General features: G+C 57.3%; 1 protein-coding gene across 1 annotated transcript in view; it reads left to right on the top strand.

Annotated features, from left to right (window-relative positions):
- Positions 1-24,644, top strand: part of HSPG2 (heparan sulfate proteoglycan 2) — a 106,481-nt gene that overhangs the window by 65,385 nt on the left and 16,452 nt on the right. Inside the window, exons 35-70 of the mRNA XM_024766869.1 lie at positions 3,106-3,198; positions 3,523-3,603; positions 3,828-4,058; positions 5,733-5,846; positions 7,266-7,393; positions 7,537-7,623; positions 8,612-8,670; positions 8,861-9,028; positions 9,182-9,292; positions 11,262-11,362; positions 11,463-11,643; positions 12,512-12,637; positions 12,783-12,935; positions 13,016-13,158; positions 13,486-13,621; positions 13,702-13,856; positions 14,075-14,225; positions 14,961-15,148; positions 15,234-15,375; positions 15,819-15,970; positions 16,148-16,283; positions 16,381-16,532; positions 17,677-17,812; positions 17,949-18,100; positions 18,463-18,601; positions 18,693-18,844; positions 19,436-19,571; positions 19,689-19,840; positions 20,045-20,183; positions 20,798-20,949; positions 21,164-21,311; positions 22,351-22,502; positions 22,924-23,065; positions 23,395-23,546; positions 23,933-24,074; positions 24,201-24,341. Of these exons, the coding sequence (XP_024622637.1) occupies positions 3,106-3,198; positions 3,523-3,603; positions 3,828-4,058; positions 5,733-5,846; positions 7,266-7,393; positions 7,537-7,623; positions 8,612-8,670; positions 8,861-9,028; positions 9,182-9,292; positions 11,262-11,362; positions 11,463-11,643; positions 12,512-12,637; positions 12,783-12,935; positions 13,016-13,158; positions 13,486-13,621; positions 13,702-13,856; positions 14,075-14,225; positions 14,961-15,148; positions 15,234-15,375; positions 15,819-15,970; positions 16,148-16,283; positions 16,381-16,532; positions 17,677-17,812; positions 17,949-18,100; positions 18,463-18,601; positions 18,693-18,844; positions 19,436-19,571; positions 19,689-19,840; positions 20,045-20,183; positions 20,798-20,949; positions 21,164-21,311; positions 22,351-22,502; positions 22,924-23,065; positions 23,395-23,546; positions 23,933-24,074; positions 24,201-24,341 (5,023 nt within the window). The remainder of the gene's footprint in view (positions 1-3,105; positions 3,199-3,522; positions 3,604-3,827; positions 4,059-5,732; positions 5,847-7,265; positions 7,394-7,536; positions 7,624-8,611; positions 8,671-8,860; positions 9,029-9,181; positions 9,293-11,261; positions 11,363-11,462; positions 11,644-12,511; positions 12,638-12,782; positions 12,936-13,015; positions 13,159-13,485; positions 13,622-13,701; positions 13,857-14,074; positions 14,226-14,960; positions 15,149-15,233; positions 15,376-15,818; positions 15,971-16,147; positions 16,284-16,380; positions 16,533-17,676; positions 17,813-17,948; positions 18,101-18,462; positions 18,602-18,692; positions 18,845-19,435; positions 19,572-19,688; positions 19,841-20,044; positions 20,184-20,797; positions 20,950-21,163; positions 21,312-22,350; positions 22,503-22,923; positions 23,066-23,394; positions 23,547-23,932; positions 24,075-24,200; positions 24,342-24,644) is intronic.

Genomic DNA, 24,644 nt, shown 5'->3' with positions numbered 1-24,644 from the left:
CTCTGCTTCTCTGTCTTCCTCAGCAGGCTCTCAGGTATGTGCCAAAGCACCCACCAAGGGACACCCCCCCACACCCATCGTGTTTCCTAGACTTCAGTTTTTTCTGAACCAATTTCACAAATTCTGCCATTTCTGCACACCACTTGGACAGTTATTTACTCCAGTTTTTTCTTTCAACCAATCATATACCAACTCAGTTATGCTAGCTTTACATTTTTAAATACACATTAAAATAGCCACTGAATTTTATTTATTTATTTATTTGTTTATTTATTTATGGCTGCCTTGGGTCTTTGTTGCTGCACACGGGCTTTCTCTAGTTGCGGTGAGCGGGGGGTACTCTTCATTGCGGTGCACAGGCTTCTCATGGCAGTGGCTTCTCTTGTTGTGGAGCACGGGCTCTAGGCGCGTGGGCTTCAGTAGTTGTGACACGCGGGCTCAGGAGTTGTGGCTCTTGGACCCTAGAGCGCAGGCTCAGTAGTTGTGGCGCACGGCCTTAGTTGCTCCGCGGCATGTGGGATCTTCCCCGACCAGGGACTGAACCCGTGTCCCCTGCATTGACAGGTGGATTCTTAACCACTGTGCCACCAGGGTAGTCCCAAAATAGCCACTAAATTTTAAAATGTTCTCTGGTGTGCCCCGTAAATCATCTTGGGATCCTCAAGGGGCATAGCACCAGATGTGAGGAGACACCGACCCAAACCACGGCCAGCGAGAGCAGTTGGGGTGTCTGGGTCTAGACAGGGGAGCAAGTTGTCCAAAGAGCTGGGCCAGGACCTAAGCTGTGGGGCTGGGGGTGGGGTTTCTATCCCTCTGCCCTCCTGGGTCTCCCTCTGGGGTCTGTTCTCACCCCCGTCGGGACCATCTCTGACCTTTTGGCCCCCAACCTGTTCGATCCACTCTCACCACCTGTCCTTCTGTCCTAGTTCTCTCTCTTCTACAAAGGCTTCTCTCTGCTTCCTGAAAGCCTCTATTATTGGCAGCTGCCCAAAGCCTTCCTGGGGAACAAGGTAACAAGGATTTGGGGGGGTGGGGGAATAGGGGTGTCATCAAATCCTAAAATATCAGAGGGCCCTTTGTCAAAACCTTTTATGACACAAATGGGTAGACCAAGGCCCAGAGGGCGGTCCCACGTTCAGGTCAAAGTAGGGCTGAGATCAAACCCAGCTCAGCTCTTACCCTTCAGCGAGCCACAGTCCCCTGGCAGAAAGGCTGTCTTAACTGGGAGGTAAGGCACCTCTTCTTTGGTCTCCCTTTACCCTGTATCCAGATCACTGACCTAGCTCTTGGGACTGCATTCATTCATTCAAGAAGCATTAAGTACTTACTGTGTGCTGTACCGTATATGGGCAGGATAAGACCCTGGCCTCCCAGAGTTCAGTGTTACCCTGATTATCATCCCTGTCATGCCGGTATCACCGTCATCCTCCTCGTCGCTATTAGTATTAGTACCGCATTTGTTCTAGTACGGTTCCAGAAGTGATTCAGAGTGCCTCTTAAGAATGCACGCAATATGCAAGAAAATAACATTCCGAGAAGCAGACGAGACAGGCTGGTGCAGGGGGAAACGAAGGTAGGAAGCTTGCTGGAGCCAAGGTGGAGCTGGGCGCAGTGAGCGGAGTTAGCAAGCGCTGAGGCTGTGTGCTCAGCAGGCCCTGTGCGGAGTGCAGGGTTTTACGTGGCCTGCATTACTTAATCCTCATACTACCTTTCAAGGTAGGTATTATTTTTATTCCCACTTCCATAGGAGGAAAGTTGGGCTCAGAGAAGTTAAGTGACTTGCTCGAGGCTGTCCAGCCAGTAGAGCTGGACTTGAACCCCAGTCTTAGACTGCAAGGTCTGCTCCCGTTGCCACCCTGCTGTACACACCTGCAGCTTGGTCCTAGACGTGGCGATGAACTTGCTGGCATCCAAAGAAGACGGGAAACCAGCTGTTTCATGGTTATCTGGTTATGCCCCTAAATTCCTTACCTCGCCCTGAGCTTGTGGAGAACATCCTCAGGGCCTGTGTAGCCCAGGGCCTGGCATGTCATCAGTAGGTGTTTAATAAATGCTCACCAACTGAATGAACACAAATGAGCAAATGGGCTAGGCCTGACACAGTGTGGTATTGACCTGAACAACTGCCCTAGCGGCAGAGGAGAGAAAGGAAAGTCCTGTGGGGCAGAGCTGGGGCCTTGGCTGCCCAGGTGGAAGCCCCCAGCAGCCAACGTAAGGCTCTTCCAGTTGTGAGCAATAGGAGACCCGAGTCCAGCTGGCTTGCCTGCAACGAGTCCAGCTGGCTTGCCCGCAATGAAGAATCTATTGGCTCATGAAAGTGCAAAGCCCAAAGATAGCTGGTATCAGGCATGGCTCGATCCAGGAGCTCATTAGGACTTTATCTCAGCTGGCATCATTCTCCAGCTTCCAATCTGACTAGTAAAGGGGGTTTTTCTGTTGCAGTAGAAAGGGCAGAAGTCCCAGTTCCACATGTTCATCCCTGCTGGAGCAGAGAGAGGGAGTGGTGGAATGTGCAGACGGGCCAGACCTGGCTCACGTCTCCACTTTAGAGGAGGAGGGGCCGGGCTCCTCAAACCACACAGGCTGCCTGTAGAACATAGTTTCCTTTAAAGGAAACCAGGACTACAGTTTTCAAAACAACGGGGAAAATGGACTCTGAGCAAACAAACAAAACCCACCTACCCAGGAGGCAAGAGTTCTGAGGGGCAACTTGCAGCATCCCCTTGCCCCCGCCATGGCTGAGAACTTTTGAACCTTCTGCAACCTCCCTGTGGTGGTCACAGTCATTACCCCTGTCTGCTTTATGGGAAATTCCTTTAATGGAAGGGACTTGGAGCTTGCTTGCTGGGATCGTGAGACAGTGGGAAATGGGGAACCCCATAAAACAGAATAGAGGCTTCTCAGGGTCACTGCCACCAGGTCTGAGACTGTGAAGGAACTGATAGATGTCCTGTCACTTAGGCAACCACCGGCCTCCGGTTGGGTGGGGAGGACAGCACGGGTGCAGAAAGGCCTCCAGAGACTCTGCCCCCCTCACCTATCTGGTCGCACACACTCCAGAGGAGGGCAGAGTCAGGTTGTGACTGCAGGGCTTGCCTCTTGCAGGTGGCAGCCTATGGTGGAAAGCTGCGGTACACCCTCTCCTACACAGCGGGGGCCCAGGGCAGCCCGCTGTCTGACCCTGATGTCCAGATCACGGTGAGCACGTGGATTCCACGCCGAGTGGGCAAAAGGGGAAGGTGGAGGCTGGGGGTACCCTCAGTGTTCCTTTCCTTTCCGTCCAGCACTCAGCTGGCCTGGCACCCACCCACTAGTTAGGCCCATGCCCCCGCCCCACCATCTGTTTGGACACTATGTAGGCAGAGGCCCAGCTGCTGGAAGATGGGGTAGTGGGCACGTACCTGACTCCTTTGGGTACGTGAGCTTGGGAGATTGGAGAGGTAGGAGACTGGGATGGGGAGAGGAGCCCACTATCCCCGAGAGCCCCTCAGCCCCCTCCCAAGCCCACTCGTGTCTCCCCAGGGCAACAACATCATGTTGGTGGCCTCCCAGCCAGCACTGCAGGGCCCGGAGAGGAAGAGCTACGAGATCATTTTCCGAGAGGTGAGAGGCACCCGGCCGCACCACGTCTGACCCTCTGCACCCTCCACCCTGCTTTGGAGCCTGGCTTTGACGCCAGCTACCCTGCCTCTCACTCCCCCCATCCTCAGCTAACAGCCCTTGGCCAGTGCCTGGAAGGCAGGTGTTGGGGCTGGGGGCACTGCAGAAACAGCACACAAAGCCCAACGCCCCTCACCCCCATTTGCTGTCTTCCCCCACCAACCCAGGAATTCTGGCGCCGGCCTGATGGGCAGCCAGCCACCCGTGAGCACCTCCTGATGGCACTGGCTGACCTGGACGAGCTCCTGGTCCGGGCCACGTTCTCCTCGATGCCACTAGCAGCCAGCATCAGCGCGGTCAGCCTGGAGGTCGCCCAGCCCGGGCCCTCGGAGGGACCCCGGGCCCTTGAGGTGGAGGAATGCCGCTGCCCCCCGGGCTACGTCGGCTCGTCCTGCCAGGTGAGTGTGACCGGCCCAGATGCCTCTGCGCTAACACAGCTGGATCAGCAAGCGGTCAGCTGGGATTTCCATGGCCACCTGGGATTACTGTCATAACTTTAGTATACTCAGCAACATCTCATTTATTCTTCCCAGCAGCACTGAGAGATGTGTAATTGTCCCCTTTTAACAGACTTTTTTTAAAATGAGGCGCTGAAGGGTGCACAACTTACCCAAGGGCACATAGCTACACTCTGCAGAGGTTAAGACCCAGCTCACGTTCCCAGGATGCCCGCCGGAGACAGACACAAGTTAGCCCAACGCAGAGCATGGAAATGCCTCAGCGTGGTGAACAGCGTGGACTGGAGTAGCATTCTAGGCAGGGAGGGCAGAAGAAGCAGAAGCCCAGAAGGAGGAATGTGTGGGGACATAGCCTGCGATGCAGAAGGGTCACCCCTGGAAAGCTGAGTGGGGGGTGCTTCCTCAGGCCTGGAGCAAGGCTTCCTCCAGCAGGGACTGCCAAGCTGCTGAGGGAGTGCTGGGGTCGGAACTGAACCCCAGGAGAATTCCTCTGCCCCCAGTGAATGAGATGGACGGGGCGGGGGAGAGACAGTGAGTCCTGTCGGGAGGGAAGGGCGGTAGGGGGTGGAAGAGAGGGCAGGCAGATGGAGGGACTCCAAGAACATTTGCAGGGTTCAGCTGGAGACTGAACACGAGGGCAGGGCTGGAGCCGACTGTTCACCGCTGAATCCCTAGGCACGGAGCAGGCAACCAGTGAACACTGGATGAATGAATGTGGAACTGGGGAAGGGGGATCGCAGGAGGGAAGGGGGCAGGGCTGCAGTGCCAAGTGGGTGGCAGGGAGGTCAAGTGTGGAAACAGCTAGCCCCCCACCCAACCGAGGAAGTCCCAGTGGGAAGTCCACATCTCTGCAGCTTTACATCTGCGCCCCTTTGCTGTGTCCACAAGAACTTTCAAGTCCAAATAGATGAACTTCACGTTCCTTGAGGTTATAAAATTTAACACATTTTGAAGGAGAACCCCTGGGGAAAGCAGAATCCTTGGTGCACGTTTTCCACAGTGAAGCAAAACAGATTTATAAACATCCCTTTGAAATGGTTGGGGAGCGAGGGCCTGGAGAGATTTCAAAGAAGGGGCAACGAATAGAAATTCATTATTGTCAGAACCCATGATTACTCACTTAGGATGTGTAAAAACGTCCTCGGTTATATGGGTGCCGCCTCTTTCACTTTACTGAGTAAATGTAAACATAGTCATAAAGGTCTTCGAGGACTCATTCCAAATCCAGGTCTCCTGAACTCCCTTTTTCCATCTCAGGGTTACGTTTTTCAATAAAGACCCTGCCAGAAGAATTTTCAGGGCTGAAGTCCTGGGGCTGGAGAAGGGTTCTCCATTAAGAATGAACTGTTATTTCAGTATATCCAGAGCGACTGGAGATGCCAGGCAGGATGGGGGCGACACTGTCCCAGCTCTGGAGTGTTGGAAAAGTGAAGATGGGGGAGGAGAGCTACCAAGAGGGGATGCTGGGGTGGAGAGCTGGGCCTGGAATTTCCCTGCCAAGAGCCAATGGGAGTCTAGATGGTGGAGGGGGGATGGAGGAGACAGGTTCTAGGTCTGCTGTCTCTGAGTGGGACCACAATGGAGACGGAGACCAACTCTCCCCTCTACCCCCAGGACTGTGCCCCGGGCTACACGCGCACTGGGAGTGGACTCTACCTTGGCCACTGTGAGCTCTGCGAATGCAATGGCCACTCAGACCTGTGCCACCCAGAGACCGGAGCCTGCTCGGTAAGACGCAAGCAGGGCCGGGGCAGGGGTCAGCTTGGCTGGGCCTGGGTGGGGTGTCAGGGCTGGCTGTGGGATAGGGAGGGGTTTGGTTTGGATAGACCCAGATCCAGAGGCAAGGTCGTGGGGCACATCCCATGGGGAAAAGCGCCTGGCCCAGCAGGTCTGGGCATCGAGGGGTTGCAGGCATGGTGGGGTGGCCAGCACTATGGAGTAACATCCTTCCTTATAAAGAAAACTTTGGGGGAATTCCCTGGCGGTCCAGTGGTTAGGACTCTACGCTTCCACTGCAGCGGGCACGGGTTCAGTCCCCCGTTGGGGAACTAAGATCCCTCGAGCCGCATGGCATGGCCAAAAAGAAAAGAAACGAAAACTTTGGTTCCTGCTATTTCTTATCACCAAAGTGACACATGTTTTCTGTAGAAGAATCAGACTATAGAGATAACTTAAAAAGAAAGTAAAAATTCCCTGAAATCTGCCACCTGGAGGTAATTACCGTCAGTGTTAGGCTGTGGAGCTCTTTTGCTCTTTTTCTAGGCAAATATTTATGCAGATTAGCGTACCTTTTGTTTTACAAATAACCATAGGTTCACTGTGTTTTATGATCAACTTTTTTCACTTACAAAGGTCATGACTTTGAATATTTCAGTAGTACGTCTTTTGGGTTTTTTTTTTTTGTTTTTTTGCGGTACGCGGGCCTCTCACTGCTGTGGCCTCTCCCGTTGCGGAGCACAGGCTCCGGACGCGCAGGCTCAGCGGCCATGGCTCACGGGCCCAGCCGCTCCGCGGCATGTGGGATCCTCCCGGACCGGGGCACGAACCCGTGTCCCCTGCATCGGCAGGCGGACTGTCAACCACTGCGCCACCAGGGAAGCCCTTTCAGTAGTTTTTTATACCTGAACTTTTCGGAGTGGTGTATGTATAGCTGTCCAGGGTATGTGGTCAAGGACCAGGGGTTAACAGAGCCACAAGCTAAATATGGAATGAGGAATATGCTACGTTAATAAAAGAAACATGGATCTCTTTGGAGGAAACATAAAACCCACACATGTTTTTACGATGAAGCACTTATTCCCAAAACTCCGCCCCCACATACTCACGTGGGGACTTTCCTCTGGTATTACAGGTATTTAGGTAGAAAAATGTAAGAAATGGAATCAGTATCATCCTTTTTGATAGCTATTTGGATGGGTGCTCTTTTTAATTTTCTCAGTTCTCTTTTCATGGTTTGTTTCCAGCATTTTGCTTTTATAAACACCACTGAGATGAACATCCTGTAGTGAAATCATTGTGCCCCTCTATGACTATCTCTTTAAGATAAGCTCACAAACATGGAATTTCGAGGTCAAGAGATTACAAAACTGTACAGTTTTTGGTAAATTTTGCCAAATAGCAAGTAGCTGACATCCTTGTGCCTCGCAGCAATGCCAGCACAACGCCGCTGGGGAGTTCTGCGAGCTGTGTGCACCTGGCTACTATGGAGACCCCACGGCTGGAACACCTGAGGACTGCCAGCCCTGTGCCTGCCCACTGACCAACCCAGAGAACATGTGGGTGCCCTTGCTCAAGGCTCAAGGAAGAGCTCCCACTTGTGGAGGGAGTGGAGGGCACTGAACTAACTTTTGGGGGAGAAGTGGAGGGAACAGGGTGGGGAGTGAGCGTCCCATGACCTGACCTTTGCCTCTTATCCCAGGTTCTCCCGCACCTGTGAAAGCCTGGGAGCTGGTGGATACCGCTGCACAGCCTGCGAACCTGGCTACACTGGCCAGTACTGTGAGCAGTAAGTTTGCAGATAGGAGGGATGAAGGGAGGGGGCATATGGTAGACTCCTAGGTGAGAGTCCTGGATGATGTTGCTCAGAAAGGTCCCTACCAGGATCATGTGCCTCCCCTGCTCAAAACCCTTCCAAGATTCCCCATTGCCCTTGGGACCAGCCCAAGCTCCTTAGGTAGCTTTATCACTCTTCAGTCTCATCCCACTTCTGACACCCAACTCTATACTCTAGCTGGGCTTCATTTCTTGACCTCTTCATGTTCATTTCTTTGCATGTGCTATTTCCTCTTCATGGAACATTCTTCACCCTCAAACCGCCTGTTCCTGGCTAACTCCTGTTTAGCCTTCAAGGCTCAGCTTTATTCCCTCATTCAGCACATTTTTAGTGAGCATCTACCGTGTGCCATGCAGTGTGCCAAGGTGTTGGAGATAAAGTAATGAGCAAAACAGATTCAGTCCCAGCCCTTATAGAGTTTCCCAACTGTAATGGGAGACAAGACGGTGAGTAATCGTACAAATACACAGTTGCGACGGTGGTAAGTTCGCTGTGGAGCAAGTCCCACCCTCTGGGAAGCCTCCTGATTTTCAGGGCTAGATTAGTGCCTCCCCACCATGCCCTCTCAACCCCCATAGATGTCCATCACTCTCATTTACATAGTTTCCATGTTAGTTTCCCAGCAAGTCAGTTCCATAAGAGCAAGGACTTTATCATGTTTACTGTTAATGTTTCAATAACACTGCATCGTAGTTGCTTAATAAACATTTGTTGAATGAATGTTTCCCTGAATCCAGCCTACTGACATTTCCACACACTCCCCTTTCTCAGCTCCCAGAGGCCCTGTGGTGGGGCTTTTTTGGTCTCTGAAGTCCTTCCAGAGCTCAGAGCTTCTTCACCCCATACTGGGCAGAGAGCTGAGCTTCTGGCTCCCCAAGTCCACTCTGAGGCACTGGGTCCCCTGGGGTCTGACACAGCCGGTCCTTGTTCCTCCTTACAGGTGTGCCACAGGATATGTGGGTAACCCCAATGTGCGAGGGGGTCAGTGCCTGCCACAGGGTAAGTGGGACCGTGGTCTTGGGTCGAGGTGACGGGCGAGGCAGGGGACCCAGGGAATTTTAGAGATACTAGGTCTGGGGAACAGGGTGAAGGGTTGGGCACGCGCGTCTTTGGGAGGGCAGAGATATCTGAGACAATGGTACATGCTGGGGGCCTCCTGCCTGAATGGCCTCTCCTTTCCCTACCCCAGCAGACCAAGCCCCGCTGGTGGTCCAGGTCCAGCCAACTCGGAGCGTAGTACCCCAAGGTGGTCCCCACTCCCTGCGGTGCCACGTCAGTGGGAGCCCACCCCACTACTTTTACTGGTCTCGTGAAGATGGGCGGCCCTTGCCCAGCAGCACCCAGCAGCGACATCAAGGTACACGTGGCCCCAGGCCCTTCGGCCATTCCCATGGAAAGGGAGGCACAGGTCTGTCCCTGCCCTGCTGAGATCCTGTAGGGACCCACACGCAGGACTAGGTGGGAAAAGGGGTGCATCTGTACTGATGAGCTCCCATCTCCTTGCCACCAGGCTCTGAGCTCCACTTCCCCAGCGTCCAGCCTTCAGACGCTGGAGTCTACATTTGTACCTGTCGTAATCTCCATCATGCCAACACCAGCCGGGCAGAGCTGCTGGTCACTGGTGAGTTTCCAGTCCTCTGTCCACAAGACTGCCTGTCTTGGGATGGGCTGCAAACTGCAGACCATCTACCAGAGGGGATGGTGGACGAGGACACTGGCCAGGAAGATGGAAAGAGGTGATGGGTCAAGGCTGATGTTAGAGGCAGAACTGGCAGGACTTGAGTCTGGTCGTTGAGGGAGAGAGAAAAGCCTAGGGGTCTGGATTCCAGCAGCTGGGCAGAGTGCCATTTACTGAGATGAGAGAGGATCCCACGGGAGGGCACCTTCATTTGGGCTCTGCCAAAAGCAGAGGCTGAGGCTTTGTGTGTACATAGTTTATTTGGTAAATGAAATGAAACAGGGAAGAGAAGGCATCCAATTAACGGTGTGTCATTGAGCACATTCCCACCTAGAGCAGTTGTTACTGAACGCAGCCGAGGCAGCCCCGGGAAACTCCAGAGTAAAACACGCTCCTTGGAGTCCCCCTGCCCTCTGCCCTAGGGTCCAGGGAGCTGGCGTATGTGCACACCAGCTCGTATCAGTCACTGACTGGGGCCTGTTCCAGTAGCATCGATTCCCCTGCATTCTGTCCCACCTCATGGGCACACACAATGGTCACCAGTGGCCTGAGAAAACCCTCATGCAAAGAAATGCAGCGGCTGCAGAAGCCAGGCAGGTTGGTTCTGGAGTGACGAGGGGACATGGGTGGGGCCCCAGCAACACCTGCCACCAACAGGTCCGAGGGAACCACAAGTTTGGTTTTGGACTTGTTAACATTTGAGAAGCTTGGGGAAACATTGAAGTAGGTACATCAGGTGGGCATTTGGATATGTGAATCTGGAACTCAGGAAAGAGGCCCTGGCCAGAGAAGTGAATTTGGGAGCTGTTGGCATAGGGATGGGGCAGGATAAAATTACCCAGGAGAGTGTAGCTCGAGGACAGGGCCCAGAGCAGAGCCCCAAGGAGCTCCAACTGGAACAAATGGAGGAGGGAGGACAGCAAGAGAGTAAGCAGGGGCAGCCAGCAGACAGGAGGAGGCCGGGGGACATGGTGAGTTGGAAGTCAAGAGGGGAAACGACTTCCCAGAGAGAGTGGCCGACCTCACCAGATGCCCCGGGAAGGTCAGCTACAGACAGAGAAATAACCCTTGGAGGTCATGCCTTGACAAGAGCGGTTTGCAGTGGAGAGATGGGGTAGAGACTGGATGGGAGTGAGGCAAAGAAGGGATGGGAAGGCAGCCAGTGTAGACAACTCTTTCAAGACTCTTGGCTCTGAAGGGAGGCCAAGAAATGGGGCAGTAGCTGAGGGGTGTATGGGTCAAGGGGGCATTTTCAGAGATGGGAAATTCTAGAACACATTTGTCTGTGGAGCAGAATGATCCCATGGGGAAGGAAAGGAGAGGACACAGCAGGGGGAGGGGGTCCTTGGGAGGGGCTCCAGCACTCAGGAAGGGGAGTTGAGGTGGGGTGGGAGGTGGGGAGAAGTCTCATCCTTCAGGGGCCAGGAAGGAGCGAGGTGGGTAGATTTGGGAACGTGGAAAATTCCTGACTAATTGTTTCAGTTCTCTCAAGAAGCGTGAGTTGAAGCCATGGAAGCGGAAGGGGGTTTCAGGAGGGTGGAGAAGTTGGGAGCAGGTGTGAAATGGTTGTTTGGGAGGATAGAAACTCAAACCAGGCAGAGAAGCCCAGTTGGAGTGAAGTGCAAAGTGTTAAGAGCTCATTTGTGGTCTGTGATCATGAATTGGAGCCAAGGGGATCATGGTGTGATGTTCTCTGATCACAGCCTGCTGGGTGCTCAGTGCCAGCAGGAAGAAAGTAGATGATGGGTTTCGGCCAGGATGAGGGAGGGCGGTGCCAGGGATTGGAATGGAATCTAAGCCAGACTGGGAAGGAAGTGACATCCGGATGGGGTGATGAAGAGGGAGAGAAAGTGGCCACAGGACAGCGGCCTAGCCAGCACCCAGCTCACTGGGGGACCTCCTGTCCCGGCAGAGGCTCCCAGCAAGCCCATCACAGTGACAGTGGAAGAGCAGCGGAGCCAGAGCGTGCGTCCCGGAACCGACGTCACCTTCATCTGCACAGCCAAGAGCAAGGTGGGCGGGGCAGGGAGTGGGCATCAGTGAGGATCTGTCTTCTGGGGTCTCCACAAGCCCCACCCGGACCCCCACCGCATCTCCCTTGTCCTGCCTGCAGTCTCCGGCTTACACCCTGGTGTGGACTCGCCTGCATAACGGGAAGCTGCCAGCCCGAGCCATGGATTTCAATGGCATCCTGACCATTCGCAGCGTCCAGCCGAGTGACGCGGGCACCTACATGTGCACCGGCTCCAACATGTTCGCCATGGACCAGGGCACAGCCACGCTGCACGTGCAAGGTACACTGTTCGTGTCCATGCCTGACCCACCCAGTCCTGACCTTCCTCCACACCCACCAAGACCAGTGACCATTTCTTCATTCAGCGGACAGTTTCTGAACTACAGTATGGCAGGTCCTGGCCTAGACTCTGAAGAAACAGGGGTGGGAGGGGACAAACAGGAGCTCTGCCCTCCTGCCCTCCCTGTTCTGTAGGGAACAAGTGGACAAACAACATAATTACACGGGTGACCAGTGCTGGGACAGGAGTAAACAGAGTGATTGGAAAGTGAGAAATGAGGTGGGAAAAGGGTGAGCTGTTCTCTGTGGGGTGGTTGGGGAGGGCCTCTCCGAGGAGGTGACATCTCAGCTGAGACCTGAAGGGAAGAGAAGGTGCTCAGCCACATAAGAGCTGGCGGACGAAGCAGCATGTGCAAAGGCCCTGAAGCACGAGCGTGTCGATGTGTCTGAGGGACGCAAGGCCAGCGTGGCTGGAGCCGTGGAGGCGAGGTGGGGTGAGGGACTTGAAGATGTGGGCAGAGGGTCACAGCAGGGAATTCAGATTTTGTTCTAAAAGCCACGGACAGGTCTTAAGTGGAGAAGTGACAAGACCCCACTGACATTTTTTTTTTTTTGGCCACGCCATGTGGCATGTGGGATCTTAGTTCCCCGACCAGGGATCGAACCCACGCCCTCAGCAGTGAAAGAGCAGAGTCTTAACCCCTGGACCACCGGGGGATTCCCCCCTTGACATTTTAAAGGCTCCCTCTGGCTGTTCTATGGACAAACGGCCACGAGGGGCTAGAGTGGAAGCAAAGAGAGCGGCAAGGAGGCTGTTGCCATGGGTCCCTCCCCAACGTGACCACATATGCTTTCTCCTCCCTCGTCAGCCTCGGCCACCCCATCTTCCCCCGTGGTCTCCATCCACCCGCCACAGCTCACAGTGCAGCCTGGGCAGCTGGCTGAGTTCCGCTGCAGTGCCACAGGGAACCCCACGCCCACCCTCGAGTGGACAGGTGAGGCCGTGGCAGGTATGACAGTCAGGGCCTGGCTCTCCTGCATATGGGGGCCAGCGGCAGGACTCTAGGCTGTGGACTTCAACCCCTGGGGGGCCTGGCAATGCCAATCCCAGTGGGTGCTGACCCCACCTCTCCACGTCAGGGGGCCCCGGTGGCCAGCTCCCTCAGAAGGCCCAAATCCATGGCGGCATCCTGCGCCTGCCAGCCGTCGAGCCCTCGGATCAAGCCCAGTACCTGTGTCGCGCCCACAGCAGCGCCGGGCAGCACGTGGCCAGGGCCGTGCTCCACGTGCACGGTGAGAGGATGGGGCTGAGGGTGGGCAGTTGGGAGCTCATGGCGGCCCAGAGAGGTGTTCTCACAGGGCTCTGTCTGCAGGGGGCAGCGGGCCTAGGGTCCAGGTGAGTCCAGAGAGGACCCAGGTACACGAAGGCCGCAGCATCAGGCTGTACTGCAGGGCTGCGGGTGTGCCCAGCGCCACCATCACCTGGAGGAAGGAGGGGGGCAGCCTCCCCCCACAGGTGAGGATGTCCGTGCGGTCCAGGCCCACGGGCTCAGCGGAGTCCTAGCGCTTGCCACCTGCCCCTCCCATGTCCTCTTCTGGTTCCCTTCACTTCCAAGATGGTGCCCTACTCAGACCTGCCGCTCTGTGCGTCCCGGTGGGTGGCAGCCGTCAGCCTCCTGCCCTGCTGCCTGGCTCCGCCCTCCTTGGTGCCCACCTGGGGCCCTCATATTGGCTCGGAGCTTGCCTCTACTCTTTATGCCCCCTCCTCCTGCCCTCCCTGACTAGCCCTTGCCAGGCTGCCTGGGCCCCTCGGGTGGCTGACCCTTCTCGCTGTGTGTGGCAGGCCCGGTCTGAGCGCACAGACATCGCCACGCTGCTCATCCCAGCCATCACTGCCGCCGACGCCGGCTTCTACCTCTGCGTGGCCACCAGCCCCGCGGGCACCGCACAGGCCCGGATCCAAGTGGTCGTCCTTCCAGGTGCGGGGCCTTGGGGCTGAAGGAGTGGGAAGGCAAGCCAGGGTCCCCCCGAGGCCTACTCACTCCCCCTCTGCTCCCAGCCTCAGGTGCCAGCATCCCGCCAGTGAGGATTGAGTCCTCATCACCTTCCGTGACTGAAGGGCAGACACTGGACCTCAACTGCATGGTGACAGGGCTGGCCCACAGCCAGATCACATGGTACAAGCGAGGGGGCAGCCTGCCTCCCCACGCCCAGGTACGAGGGTCCCTGAGCCCGTGGCAGGGGACCTGGGGATGGTCCTTCACACAGCCTGGCACTCTGCACTCTGCACGAGCAGGGTCCGCCCTTATTTCCCTCCCTCTTCAGCTTCCCATGTGGGGTGGCTCCGAGCAGAGGCAGGCACTGAGGCACAGAGGGAGTGCTGACCGCGGCCTCTCCCCATCCTCACATGCCTCTGTCCTTACCTGGCCCAGGTACATGGCTCCCGGCTGCGGCTGCCCCACGTCTCACCAGCTGATTCTGGAGAATACGTGTGCCGAGTGGAGAATGAGTCAGGCCCCAAGGAGGCCTCCATCATCGTCTCCGTCCTCCACGGCAGCCATTCGGGCCCTAGCTACACCCCAGGTGAGGAGCCAGTGGGGCTGGGTGGGGGCCGAGCCCTCCAACCTCCCCTCTGTTCCCAAGGCTGGTGTCTGTGGTCTCTTCGATGCCATCAGGACAAGAAGAGGCGCTCCAGGCAGGTTGCAACCCTCCACTCCCTGCAAGGAGAGATGAGGAGACTGAGGGTGGGGACAGGTTGACCTGACTTACCTGGGACCCCATGGGGAGGGTGCTGTTTTCAGAATTCATCAAAAAGCAGCCGAGTCAGGGTTGGACACTGAGTTGGGAGTCAGGCTGACCTGGATTCAAATGCTGGCTCTGCCCTTTATCAGCCTTGAACTGGTTATTTTACCTCTGGGGCCTCAGTTTCCTCACGTGTGAAATGGGGACAGCAGCACTACCACGTAGTGTGAGTACACGGCGTGCACTCTAAAGAAGGGAGTTGTGGCATTATTGTCTGCATCCTTTGGCCCCGCCTGGGCGCTAAAAGACTCTGGTTCCCTGCAAGCCAGAGCAGCTCATCACAGATCAAGGAGTCATGCATAGGCAAATGGGCCTTGAACTCCAAGTTGAAGGTCAGAGAGGGAAAGAGGGGTCTGGCTGGCCCTGCTGAGGCAGAAAAGCATGGTCCCAGCCCTAGAAGGCCTCCCATCTGCCCTCCCAAGCTAGGGCCTGGTCAGATCCCAGGGCCCTCTGCTCCAGGGCTGCAGGGCTGGGGCTCAGCAGCCCAGGCCTCTGACCAGCTCCTTTGCACCCCAGCTCCTGGTGGCGCCCCAGCTCCTGGTGGAGCCCCAGCTCCAGGCAGTAGTCAGCCCATCCGCATCGAGTCGTCCTCCTCTCATGTGGCCGAAGGGCAGACGCTGGATCTGAACTGTGTGGTACCTGGGCAGGCCCACGCCCAGGTCACGTGGTACAAACGTGGAGGCAGCCTCCCCGCCCGGCACCAGGTACAGCAGCCCCCCAGGGCCAGCCCGCTGGAGGGGTTGGATGGAGCCGCTCAGGCCCCTCCTGACCCTCCCTGTTTGCACTCAGACCCACGGCTCACTGCTGCGGCTGAACCAGGTGTCCCCAGCAGACTCAGGCGAGTACGTGTGCCGCGTAGTCCTCGGCTCTGGGCCCCTCGAGACCTCCGTCCTAGTCACCATCGAGGCCGCCGGCCCTGGCTCCATCCCCGGTGAGTGACTGCCAGTGACAGGGCAAGCTGGGGTGGGGGGCGGCTGAGAGCCTTCCCAGGTGCTGAGGCCCTAGTGACTCCCGTTGCTGACGCGGGGAAGGGGGTGGCAGGAAGCCACACTGGGGCAGGAAGCCCACCTTGGGGCTGGCCACAGGGCCGGCCCGGGAGGACTCCACTTCTCTGAGTAATCTGCCGTCTTCCCATCACTGTTCTCTCTGGCCACATCACTCATGATTTTGCTCCTCCCTCAGTTATCCTCATCTCTCCCACTTCCTCGCTCCCTCTGCAAGGCTTGGCTCCTGCCCCAGCCCTCCCCTCGGGGTTGCTCAGCCGAGGACCTCAAGCCCGGGCCACTAAACCCACAGGCTGAACTGGCTCCAGGGTGAACAGTTCTTTCCTTCCCTTCTGGGGAGCGTCTGCTACCCTCCCCCCTTTCCCCACAGCCCCAGGACCCGTCCCGCCTGTCAGGATCGAATCCTCATCCCCCGCGGTGGCCGAGGGGCAGACCCTGGATCTGAGCTGTGTGGTGCCCGGGCAGGCCCATGCCCCGGTCACATGGTACAAACGTGGAGGCAGCCTCCCCGCCCGGCACCAGGTACACAGTGGCAGAAAGGCAGGAGGGGGCCAGCCAGGCCAAGCTGTGGACAGTGGGTCGGCGGGGGCAGCCTCTGAGCTGAGGGGCTGTCAGTTCCCAGCTCAGTGGAACAGGGTGGGGGGTACCTGCTGAGCTCTGAGAAGCCCCCCTCTCACACCCCTGCCCATGGCTGTCCAGGTCCGCGGCTCCCGCCTGTACATCTTCCAGGCCTCACCAGCTGACGCAGGCGAGTATGTTTGCCGGGCCAGCAATGGTGTGGAGGCCTCCATCACAGTCACGGTAACCAGGACCCAGGGAGCCAACTTCGCCTACCGTGAGTGGGACTTGCAGGCTGCGCTTGGACAGAGAAAGGGGTAAGGCGGGGGAAGCTGCAGAGAACTGGACTGACCAGGGACCGTCTTCTCTCCCAGCTCCTGGTGGCACCCAGTCCATCCGCATTGAACCCTCCTCCTCTCATGTGGCCGAAGGGCAGACCCTGGATCTGAACTGTGTGGTGCCCAGGCAGGCCCACACCCAGGTCACATGGCACAAGCGTGGGGGCAGCCTTCCCGCCCGGCACCAGGTACAGGACCGGAGGATGGACAGGCCAAGAAGGGAAAAGGAGGGAGGCCACTGGGGAGTGGAGGTCAAGGGTAGGGTGGGTTGGAGGCTCCTCTGAGACGGGGAGGCCTAGGACCCCATTGCACAGGTGTGTGGGGCAATGGTCCCAGCCTCTAGGACCAGCCAGCCTAGGTGTGACTGCTGCTTCCACCACTTCCTCGCTTGTGACCTTCAGCAAATTACTTAATCTCCCTGTACCATATTTTCAGCATCTGTAAAATGGTAATAATAGTACCTCCCTTACAGAATTATCTTAAGGATGAAATGAATTAATTTATATGCAAAGTGCTCAGAGCTCTGGCTCATAGAAAGTGCTATGAGCTGTTACTACTGTCATATCATTAGCTATTTTTTTTTAATATTTATTTATTTATTCATTTGGCTGCGCTGGGTCTTAGTTGCAGTGTGCAGGATCTTTAGTTGCGGCATGCGGGATCTTAGTTGTGGCATGCAGGATCTAGTTCCCTGACCAGGGATCAAACCTGGGCTCCCTGCATTGGGAGCACGGAGTCTTAATCACTGGACCACCAGGGAAGTACCATCGTTAGCTGTTATTATTGATATATTTTATAGAATTTAGGATGCCACTGATTGCAAGATGCACCATTATTTTATGTACCTCTAAGGAGAAACAAAAAAAACTGCCATTTGTGATTGTAATTCACTGTGAGATGCATCTTGATTTCAGAGACTTTAAAAAGTATGTCTAGGGAATTCCCTGGCAGTCCAGTGGTTAGGACTCCATGCTTTCACTGCCAAGGGCCCGGGTTCGGTCCCTGGTTGGGTAGCTGGGATCCCGCAGGCCACACAGTGTGGCCAAAATAATAATAATAAAAGATAAAATAAAAATAATATGCAGGTTATCTTCTCCATCCTTTTTTTTTTTTTTAAGTGTGTAAGAATTGATGGAGTGTGGTATTAGTGTTTGCCCAGTTCCCCGTGGCTCCTCTGGGCCACCCCTCACTCCTGGGACAAGACACCCGCTTCACCCCTGAGCAGGACAGAACTAAGAGCCAGTTCTCAGGCTCAGAGTGAGGCAGGGCTGCAGGTTATAGGTGCAGGGGTCCTAAGAGGGCCCCTTCTGACCTCACCTTCATTCTGGCCAGACCCATGGCTCACTGCTGAGACTCTACCAGGTGTCCCCAGCCGACTCAGGCGAGTATGTGTGCCGCGTGGTAGGTGGCTCAGTGCCCCTGGAAGCCTCCGTCCTGGTCACCATTGAGTCTGCAGACTCTGTGCCTGGTGAGTGGTGCTGGGGGGAGGCTTCCCACTCCAGCAGTGGCAGGACCCCAGAGACCAGCAGTCCCTACCTTCACTCACACCCTCCCCTCCCCCTCTCCTCCCAGCTGGGGACTGACCCTCTGCCCTCTGTCCCCAGCGCTGGGGGTCACCCCTCCAGTCCGGATCGAGTCGTCCTCCTCACACGTGGCTGAAGGGCAGACCTTGGATCTGAACTGCCTGGTTTCTGGGCAGGCCCACGCCCAGGTCACATGGCACAAGCGTGGGAGCAGCCTCCCTGCCCGGCACCAGGTAGGAGGTGGGGTGCTAAGGGGGGCCTGAAGGACTCTCGAGACTGCGGAGTAAGGAGCTTTGAGTTTGGACACTGCTTTGCCCCTCGCCTGGCCAGTCCTTTGACTTCCCTGATCCTCAGTGTCCTCATCTGCCAAATGGGCTCACACTGTCTACCTCACCTGCCCCATAGGTGGCAAGTGCCGGTCCCCCACTTCTTCCCACTGGACCCAGTCCCAACCCTCGGGCAAGGGAATTGAAGGGTCATGAATGGTGGTTCTCCCTGGAAGAGCTTCCCTAAAGCTCCATCTGGCCGGGTCTGGCTGGGATGGGTACCAGGGAAGGGGGTGGGAGCCTGGCTGTGAACCTGCCTCCCCTGCCAGGTACATGGCTCGAGGCTGCGGCTGCCCCAGGTGACTCCAGCTGACTCCGGGGAGTACGTGTGCCGCGTGATCAGCAGCTCGGGCACCCAGGAAGCCTCCGTCCTCGTCACCATCCAGCAGCGCCTCGGCCCCTCCCGCTGTGAGTGTCTCAGGGGTCATAACAAATGGGCTGGGAGGGCCCCTCCACCCTCAGTGGCTCCCACACCCTGCCTTCCATCTCACCCTCCCAGCCCAGAGTGTGGTGTACCCCGTCCGCATTGAGTCGTCCTCAGCCTCCCTTGCCAACGGACATACGCTGGACCTCAACTGCCTGGTGGCCAGTCAAGCCCCCCACACCATCACCTGGTATAAGCGTGGAGGCAGCCTACCCAGCCGGCACCAGGTATGGAACCAGCAGGCAGGGAGGGCAAAAGCTGGGGTCACCGGCCCTGACGGGAATCAGGAAGAGCTGTCAACAGCCCGTCTGTGCTCATTCAGTCATTCAACAAACATTGAGTGTTCTTGCTGGACAGGCCCTGGACCAGTGCTGAGGATATGGAGATAAGTCCCACTGACCTCAGCTGGATCCTGTACTTCACTCACTCACTACATTTCCCTGAGAACCTGCTCCAGGCCAAGTCCTGGTCCTGGCACTAAGGATTCAAATGGAATGAGACCACTGCCTGCCCTCAGGGAGCTCACAGGCTAAAGGGTTAGGCAGACATGCCATGTGACAGCGCTATAATAGGCGTCACCGGGGAGGGCCTCAATGGGCTTTCTGCAGGGGTGACGGGTGAGAATAGTCCAAAGGCTGGAGACACTGTCCACCCAGCCCAGAGCCTCGGGAAGGCCACCGAGGGAGTTCTGAAGGAGGCCAGGGTGGAGGCTACCCCAGACAAGGCAGTGAGGCTCCCGGAGTCCGGGGGAAGCAGCAGCGGCAGCACCTGAGACATGGAGGTGCTGCCCGCACCCCCTGACACCTGCTCCCCCTCAGATCGTGGGCTCCCGGCTGCGGATCCCCCAGGTGACGCCCGCGGACTCGGGCGAGTACGTGTGTCATGTCAGCAACGGTGCCGGCTCCCAGGAGACTTCGCTCATCGTCACCATCCAGGGCAGCGGCTCCTCCCACAGTGAGAACTCCTAGGGCAGGGGGTCTAGGCAAGCGGGTGCGGGGGAGGCAGCGAGGCGCCTGGCACCGTCACTCTTGTCTGACTCCGACTATGTGGTGCATTCCTCTCTGTCCCCAGTTCCCAGTGTCTCCCCACCAATCAGGATCGAGTCCTCGTCCCCCACGGTGGTTGAAGGGCAGACCTTGGATCTGAACTGCGTGGTCACCGGGCAGCCCCAGGCCACCATCACGTGGTACAAGCGTGGGGGCAGCCTTCCCACTCGACACCAGGTACAGAGTAGATAGAGCCTGGCGGTGGGGTGGGCAGTTCAGGGACAGCCCCCCATGGGCGAAGAACCCGAAGCATTAGCTGGCAGTCCTCCTTCCTGCCCTGGGTAGACAGAGGGTAGCCTCAGCCGGTCTGATGGAGGAGGCCTGAGCCAGCCGGTGACCCCTCAACCCCTTGACTCCCTTCTTCCTTATCCACACCCCTAGGCTCACGGCTCCCGTCTGCGGCTGCACCAGATGTCCGTGGCAGATTCAGGCGAGTATGTGTGCCGGGCTAACAACAACATCGATGCCCAGGAGGCCTCCATCGTGGTCTCAGTCTCCCCCAGCACCGGCAGCCCCTCTGGTGAGTCCGATGAAGACCCAGGAAGGGACTGGGAGACGCAGGTACCAGTGCTTCCCGGGGAGGAAAGGCCCTGTAGTCAGAGCCCTCAGACGAGGGTGGTGGTGCAGGACGAGGGTTCAGCAGAAGGATGCCAGGGTTCACATCCTGCCTGCACCACCAGGTACCTTGAGGGCGTGACTCTCCCCTCTCAGCTTCCGTACCCTCATCAGTGAAGTGGGGATGTCGATCATTCCATCCTCAGATACGTCCGTTATGGTGGCCACTAGCCATGCATGGTCATTAAAATTAGTTAAAATTCTAAATTCACATCCTCACATTTCAAAAACAAAGTGCTCAGTAGCTGCACATAGCTGGTTGCCACCGCACTGAACAGTGTGGGTGATAGAACACTTCCATCATCGCAGAAAGTATGTGAATTTTGTGAGGACTGAGTGAGTTAATGCACGTAAGGTACTTAGAACAGTGCCTGGCATACCGTAAGTGCTTAATAAAGTGTTAGCTCTTCTTACTACCTTGGGAGGGTGGAGGCTTCTACAGTTGAGGCTCCCACCAACCCAGGTGTTCCCAAATCTGACCATGACCAAAGCCCCGACTTGCTCTTTCTGTGCGCCCAGTCCCTGGTGGGGCCACACCCATCAGAATCGAGTCGTCATCTTCACACGTGGCCGAAGGGCAGACCCTGGATCTGAACTGCGTGGTCCCTGGACAGGCCCATGCCCAGGTCACGTGGTACAAGCGCGGGGGCAGCCTCCCCACTCACCACCAGGTATGGGAGTTGGGGGCAGGACATAGTGGGAGGGCTGCTGGATGTGCGGGCCCTGGCTAGGGGCCTGTCCCCCAAGCTCTGCCCGGGAAGGAGGGCCTGGGATCCCCTGTGGGGTGCAGTGCCTGCCTGCGTCAGAGGTTGGACCCTGGCCCCAGCCTTCAAGGATTCCAAGTGCCATCTCCTTCTGCTCCTCTCCCGTCCTGTCCCTGCTCAGGCCCACGGCTCACGGCTGCGGCTGCACCAGGTATCCCCGGCTGACTCGGGGGAGTACGTGTGCCGCGTGGTGAGCAGCTCTGGCCCCCTGGAGACCTCAGTCCTGGTCACCATCGAGGCTTCTGGCTCTGGCACTGTTCTCGTCCCTGGTGAGGATCCCTACAGTGGGGCTGGGAAGCAGGAGGAGGGAAGAAAGGAGGGCTCGAGAGCCAGGTCAAGTGGGCTTCATCCCTAGGGCCCGAGAGCACGGGCTGTGGAGTCCAGCTCGTGTGGGCGTGAGTCCCGGCTCCTCTGTCCACACTCTGAAATGTTACACAAGGGATTCCTCTCGGTGTGTCACTTTCCTCATCTGTAAAGTGGGGCTAGTAGAGCTCTTGCAGCAATTACACGAGTTCTTTAAAGGCTGGAATTGCACCTCTGGGATCTGAGAGGGTGATTTTAGGTGGTGCCCTGATTAAATATTTTTTTATATTAATAGTGATAACGTTAGGGAAAAAACATCAACACGTCAAACCTGTCATGATTGCATGGAAATCATTGCCTGTGATGGGGCTGTGTGTTTAAGGGTTTTCTTAAGTGAATCAGTTGAAAGTGTAAAGGAACTAATAGCACAGGGAGCACACGGCTGTAGCAGACACCGTGATAATAGTACCTGAATTGCTAAGTCATGAATGTGATATGCACTTGCCAGGTGCTGGGCCCTGGTATTTTTACACGTATTAACTCATTCCACCATCACAATAACCCTTTGAAGCAGGTATGATTGTTCTCTCTGTTTTACAGTTGGGGAAACTGAGGCATGGAGAGGTGAAGTAGCTTTCCCAAGGTCACACAACTAATAAATGGCAGGGCTGGGTTTTGAACCCAGGCAGTCTGGCCCCAGAGTCTGGGTTCTTAGCCCCGTACTACTCAAGTCTGGGAAACGTTAGTGATCTGTGTGGAGCTGCCTGGCCCTGAGCCCTGGCCTCCAGTGGTGCCGGGAGCACAGAGGATGGTGGGACCATTGTCTGGGGCTGGGCTGGGAGAATGAGGCGCCAGGCTAGCCCAGCTGCTCCAGGCTTCAGGAGAATGGGAATGGGGGTATCAAGGCCGTCTGCCTGTGGCCTCTGGCCTGACCATCTGGGCACCCAGGGGCAGGGGCTGAGGACACAGGGAGTCCCAGCTCACTGACTTCTTCCTGTGCCCCAGCCCCGGGCGGAGCCCCACCCATCCTCATCGAGACGTCCTCCTCCCACGTGGCCGAAGGGCAGACCCTGGATCTGAAATGCGTGGTGCCTGGCCAGGCCCACGCCCAGGTCACATGGCACAGGCGCGGGGGCAGCCTTCCCGCCCGGCACCAGGTATGGAGCCTGGAGAAAGCAGGATGTGGGCATTCCCACCCCACCCTGTCCCCTGCCCGGGAGGGAAGGTGGCCCCAACATCCGGGGCTTCAGGAAAATGGCAACAGGAGATCACTGGGACTCAGGAGTTCAAGAACAGGCTGGGCATGGTAGGGCCGTCACTGGCTGCCCAGTACCTTGGTGCAAATTAGAAAAGGACACCTCTTACTCAAGACACTGGGCTTTCTCCTGCCAGGAAAAGCATAATAGTAAACATACCCCACAACGTCCAATGTCAAAGGGGGTCACCTTTGGCAGGAGGCAGCACCCGCAATGGTGCACGACAGTCCTGGGGTACAGGTGTGAGAGGGCTGGGGCGTCTGACGGCCTTGGCCACCAGCCCCCCGGCTCACTCTCCCCACTCTCGGCCCACCCTGGCCAGGTCCACGGCCCCCTGCTGAGGCTGAACCAGGTGTCCCCTGCCGACTCTGGCGAGTACTCCTGTCGAGTGGCCAGCAGCTCAGGCACTCTGGAGGCTTCTGTCCTGGTCACCATCGAGGCCTCCAGCCCAGGCCCCATTCCTGGTGAGTGACAGGAGCGGCGGGCGGTTCTGGGCACAGGCTTGGGGGCCCCTGCCTGGCCTTGCTCCCCCTGCTTTCCAGCAGGGCTCTAGCCCTCGGCTCCAGGAAGGTCCTCCAGCCCCTCCCCCAGCCACTGGGAACCAAGGTCTCACCAGGGCATCTCAGCCCCCAGGGGACAGAGACCCTTCTTGGGTCACTGGTGCTCAGCCATGTCAGTCCCTCTCAAGCCACTGCACCTCCAGGAGGGCCAGCTGGCCCTCGGTGCCACTGCCTTAGGTCTCTGCCTGCACCCCCGGAGCCGCCCCTTTCTCACCCACCCATTGTGCCCACAGCCCCAGGACTGGCCCAGCCCATCTACATCGAGGCCTCCTCCTCCCATGTGGCTGAAGGACAAACCCTGGACCTGAACTGTGTGGTACCCGGGCAGGCACATGCCCAGGTCACGTGGTATAAGCGTGGCGGCAGCCTCCCCGCCCGGCACCAGGTACAGGGGCCAGGGGTGGGGAGAATTCAGGGCAGGCAAATTTTGACCTGCAGTTGCCGTCTGCATCCCAAACCTTCTTCACACAAACCCTGGCATGCTTGGGGACCCCAGGGGATAAAATACTTTGCGGGGAGGAGTTCAGCAGCCTGGGAATTGAGAGACCTGGGTTTTTCTCCTGGCTTTGCTGCTGAATCATTTCCTACAGCAGTTACCTCTGAAAAGGGGATGGAGTGGACTTGTAGGATTCTGTGAATGAAGCTTCCTCATCTCCACCAGCTGGAGCCCTGAGCTCCTGAGAACTCTTGGGCACTGGCACAGCCGGGCTTGGGGACTTGCCCTGTCCCGAGTGCTCTGGCACGATGGCCACCCTCTCCTCACTCCGACAGACCCACGGCTCCCGGCTGCGGCTCCACCACGTCTCCCAGGCCGACTCCGGAGAATACGTGTGCCGTGTGGTTGGCAGCTCGGGCCCTGAGCACGAGGCCTCCTTCACGGTCACTGTCCCGCCCAGTGCAGGGTCCTCCTACCGTGAGTGAGGGAGACGCCACGGGCAGGGGGAGGCGGGGAGACACTGGGGCCGAGGAGTGGGGAGGGGAGGCGGGGGAGCCCACCCAGCCCTGCTGAGCGCAGCCCTCTGCCTCTGTCCTCCCCCAGGCCTTAGGAGCCCTGTCATCTCTATCGACCCGCCCAGCAGCACCGTGCGGCAGGGCCAAGATGCCAGCTTCAAGTGCCTCATCCATGATGGGGCAGCCCCCATCAGCCTTGAGTGGAAGACTCGGAACCCGGAGCTGGAGGGTGAGCCGGGGGGGTGGGGGGCTGGAGGCGGGTGTGAATGCACGAGGCTCACCACTGGCGGCTGGGCAGAGCCGACCGTGGCACCAAACTTTCTGTGTGACCCCGGGTAAAGCCCTTCCCCTCTGGAGACTTGGTGTCCCTATCTGGATGGTGAGAGGGCTGGACCCAGGAGTCTCCAAGGACTTGTTTATCAACCATCTGTGACCCTGTGAGCTGGATACACCCAGACTGGAGGGGTCGGGGCCATGGGGCACTGGTGTGCCTACTGGCAGTGCCAAGGCAGGAGGACACCCTCACTGACCA

This window comes from Neophocaena asiaeorientalis, unplaced genomic scaffold, assembly GCF_003031525.2.
Source record: "Neophocaena asiaeorientalis asiaeorientalis breed wild unplaced genomic scaffold, Neophocaena_asiaeorientalis_V1.1 scaffold79, whole genome shotgun sequence".
NCBI classification, from domain to species: Eukaryota; Metazoa; Chordata; class Mammalia; order Artiodactyla; family Phocoenidae; genus Neophocaena; species Neophocaena asiaeorientalis.
The sequence above is the reverse complement of the archived record's forward strand: the minus strand, read 5'-3'. Positions and strand labels throughout refer to the sequence as shown.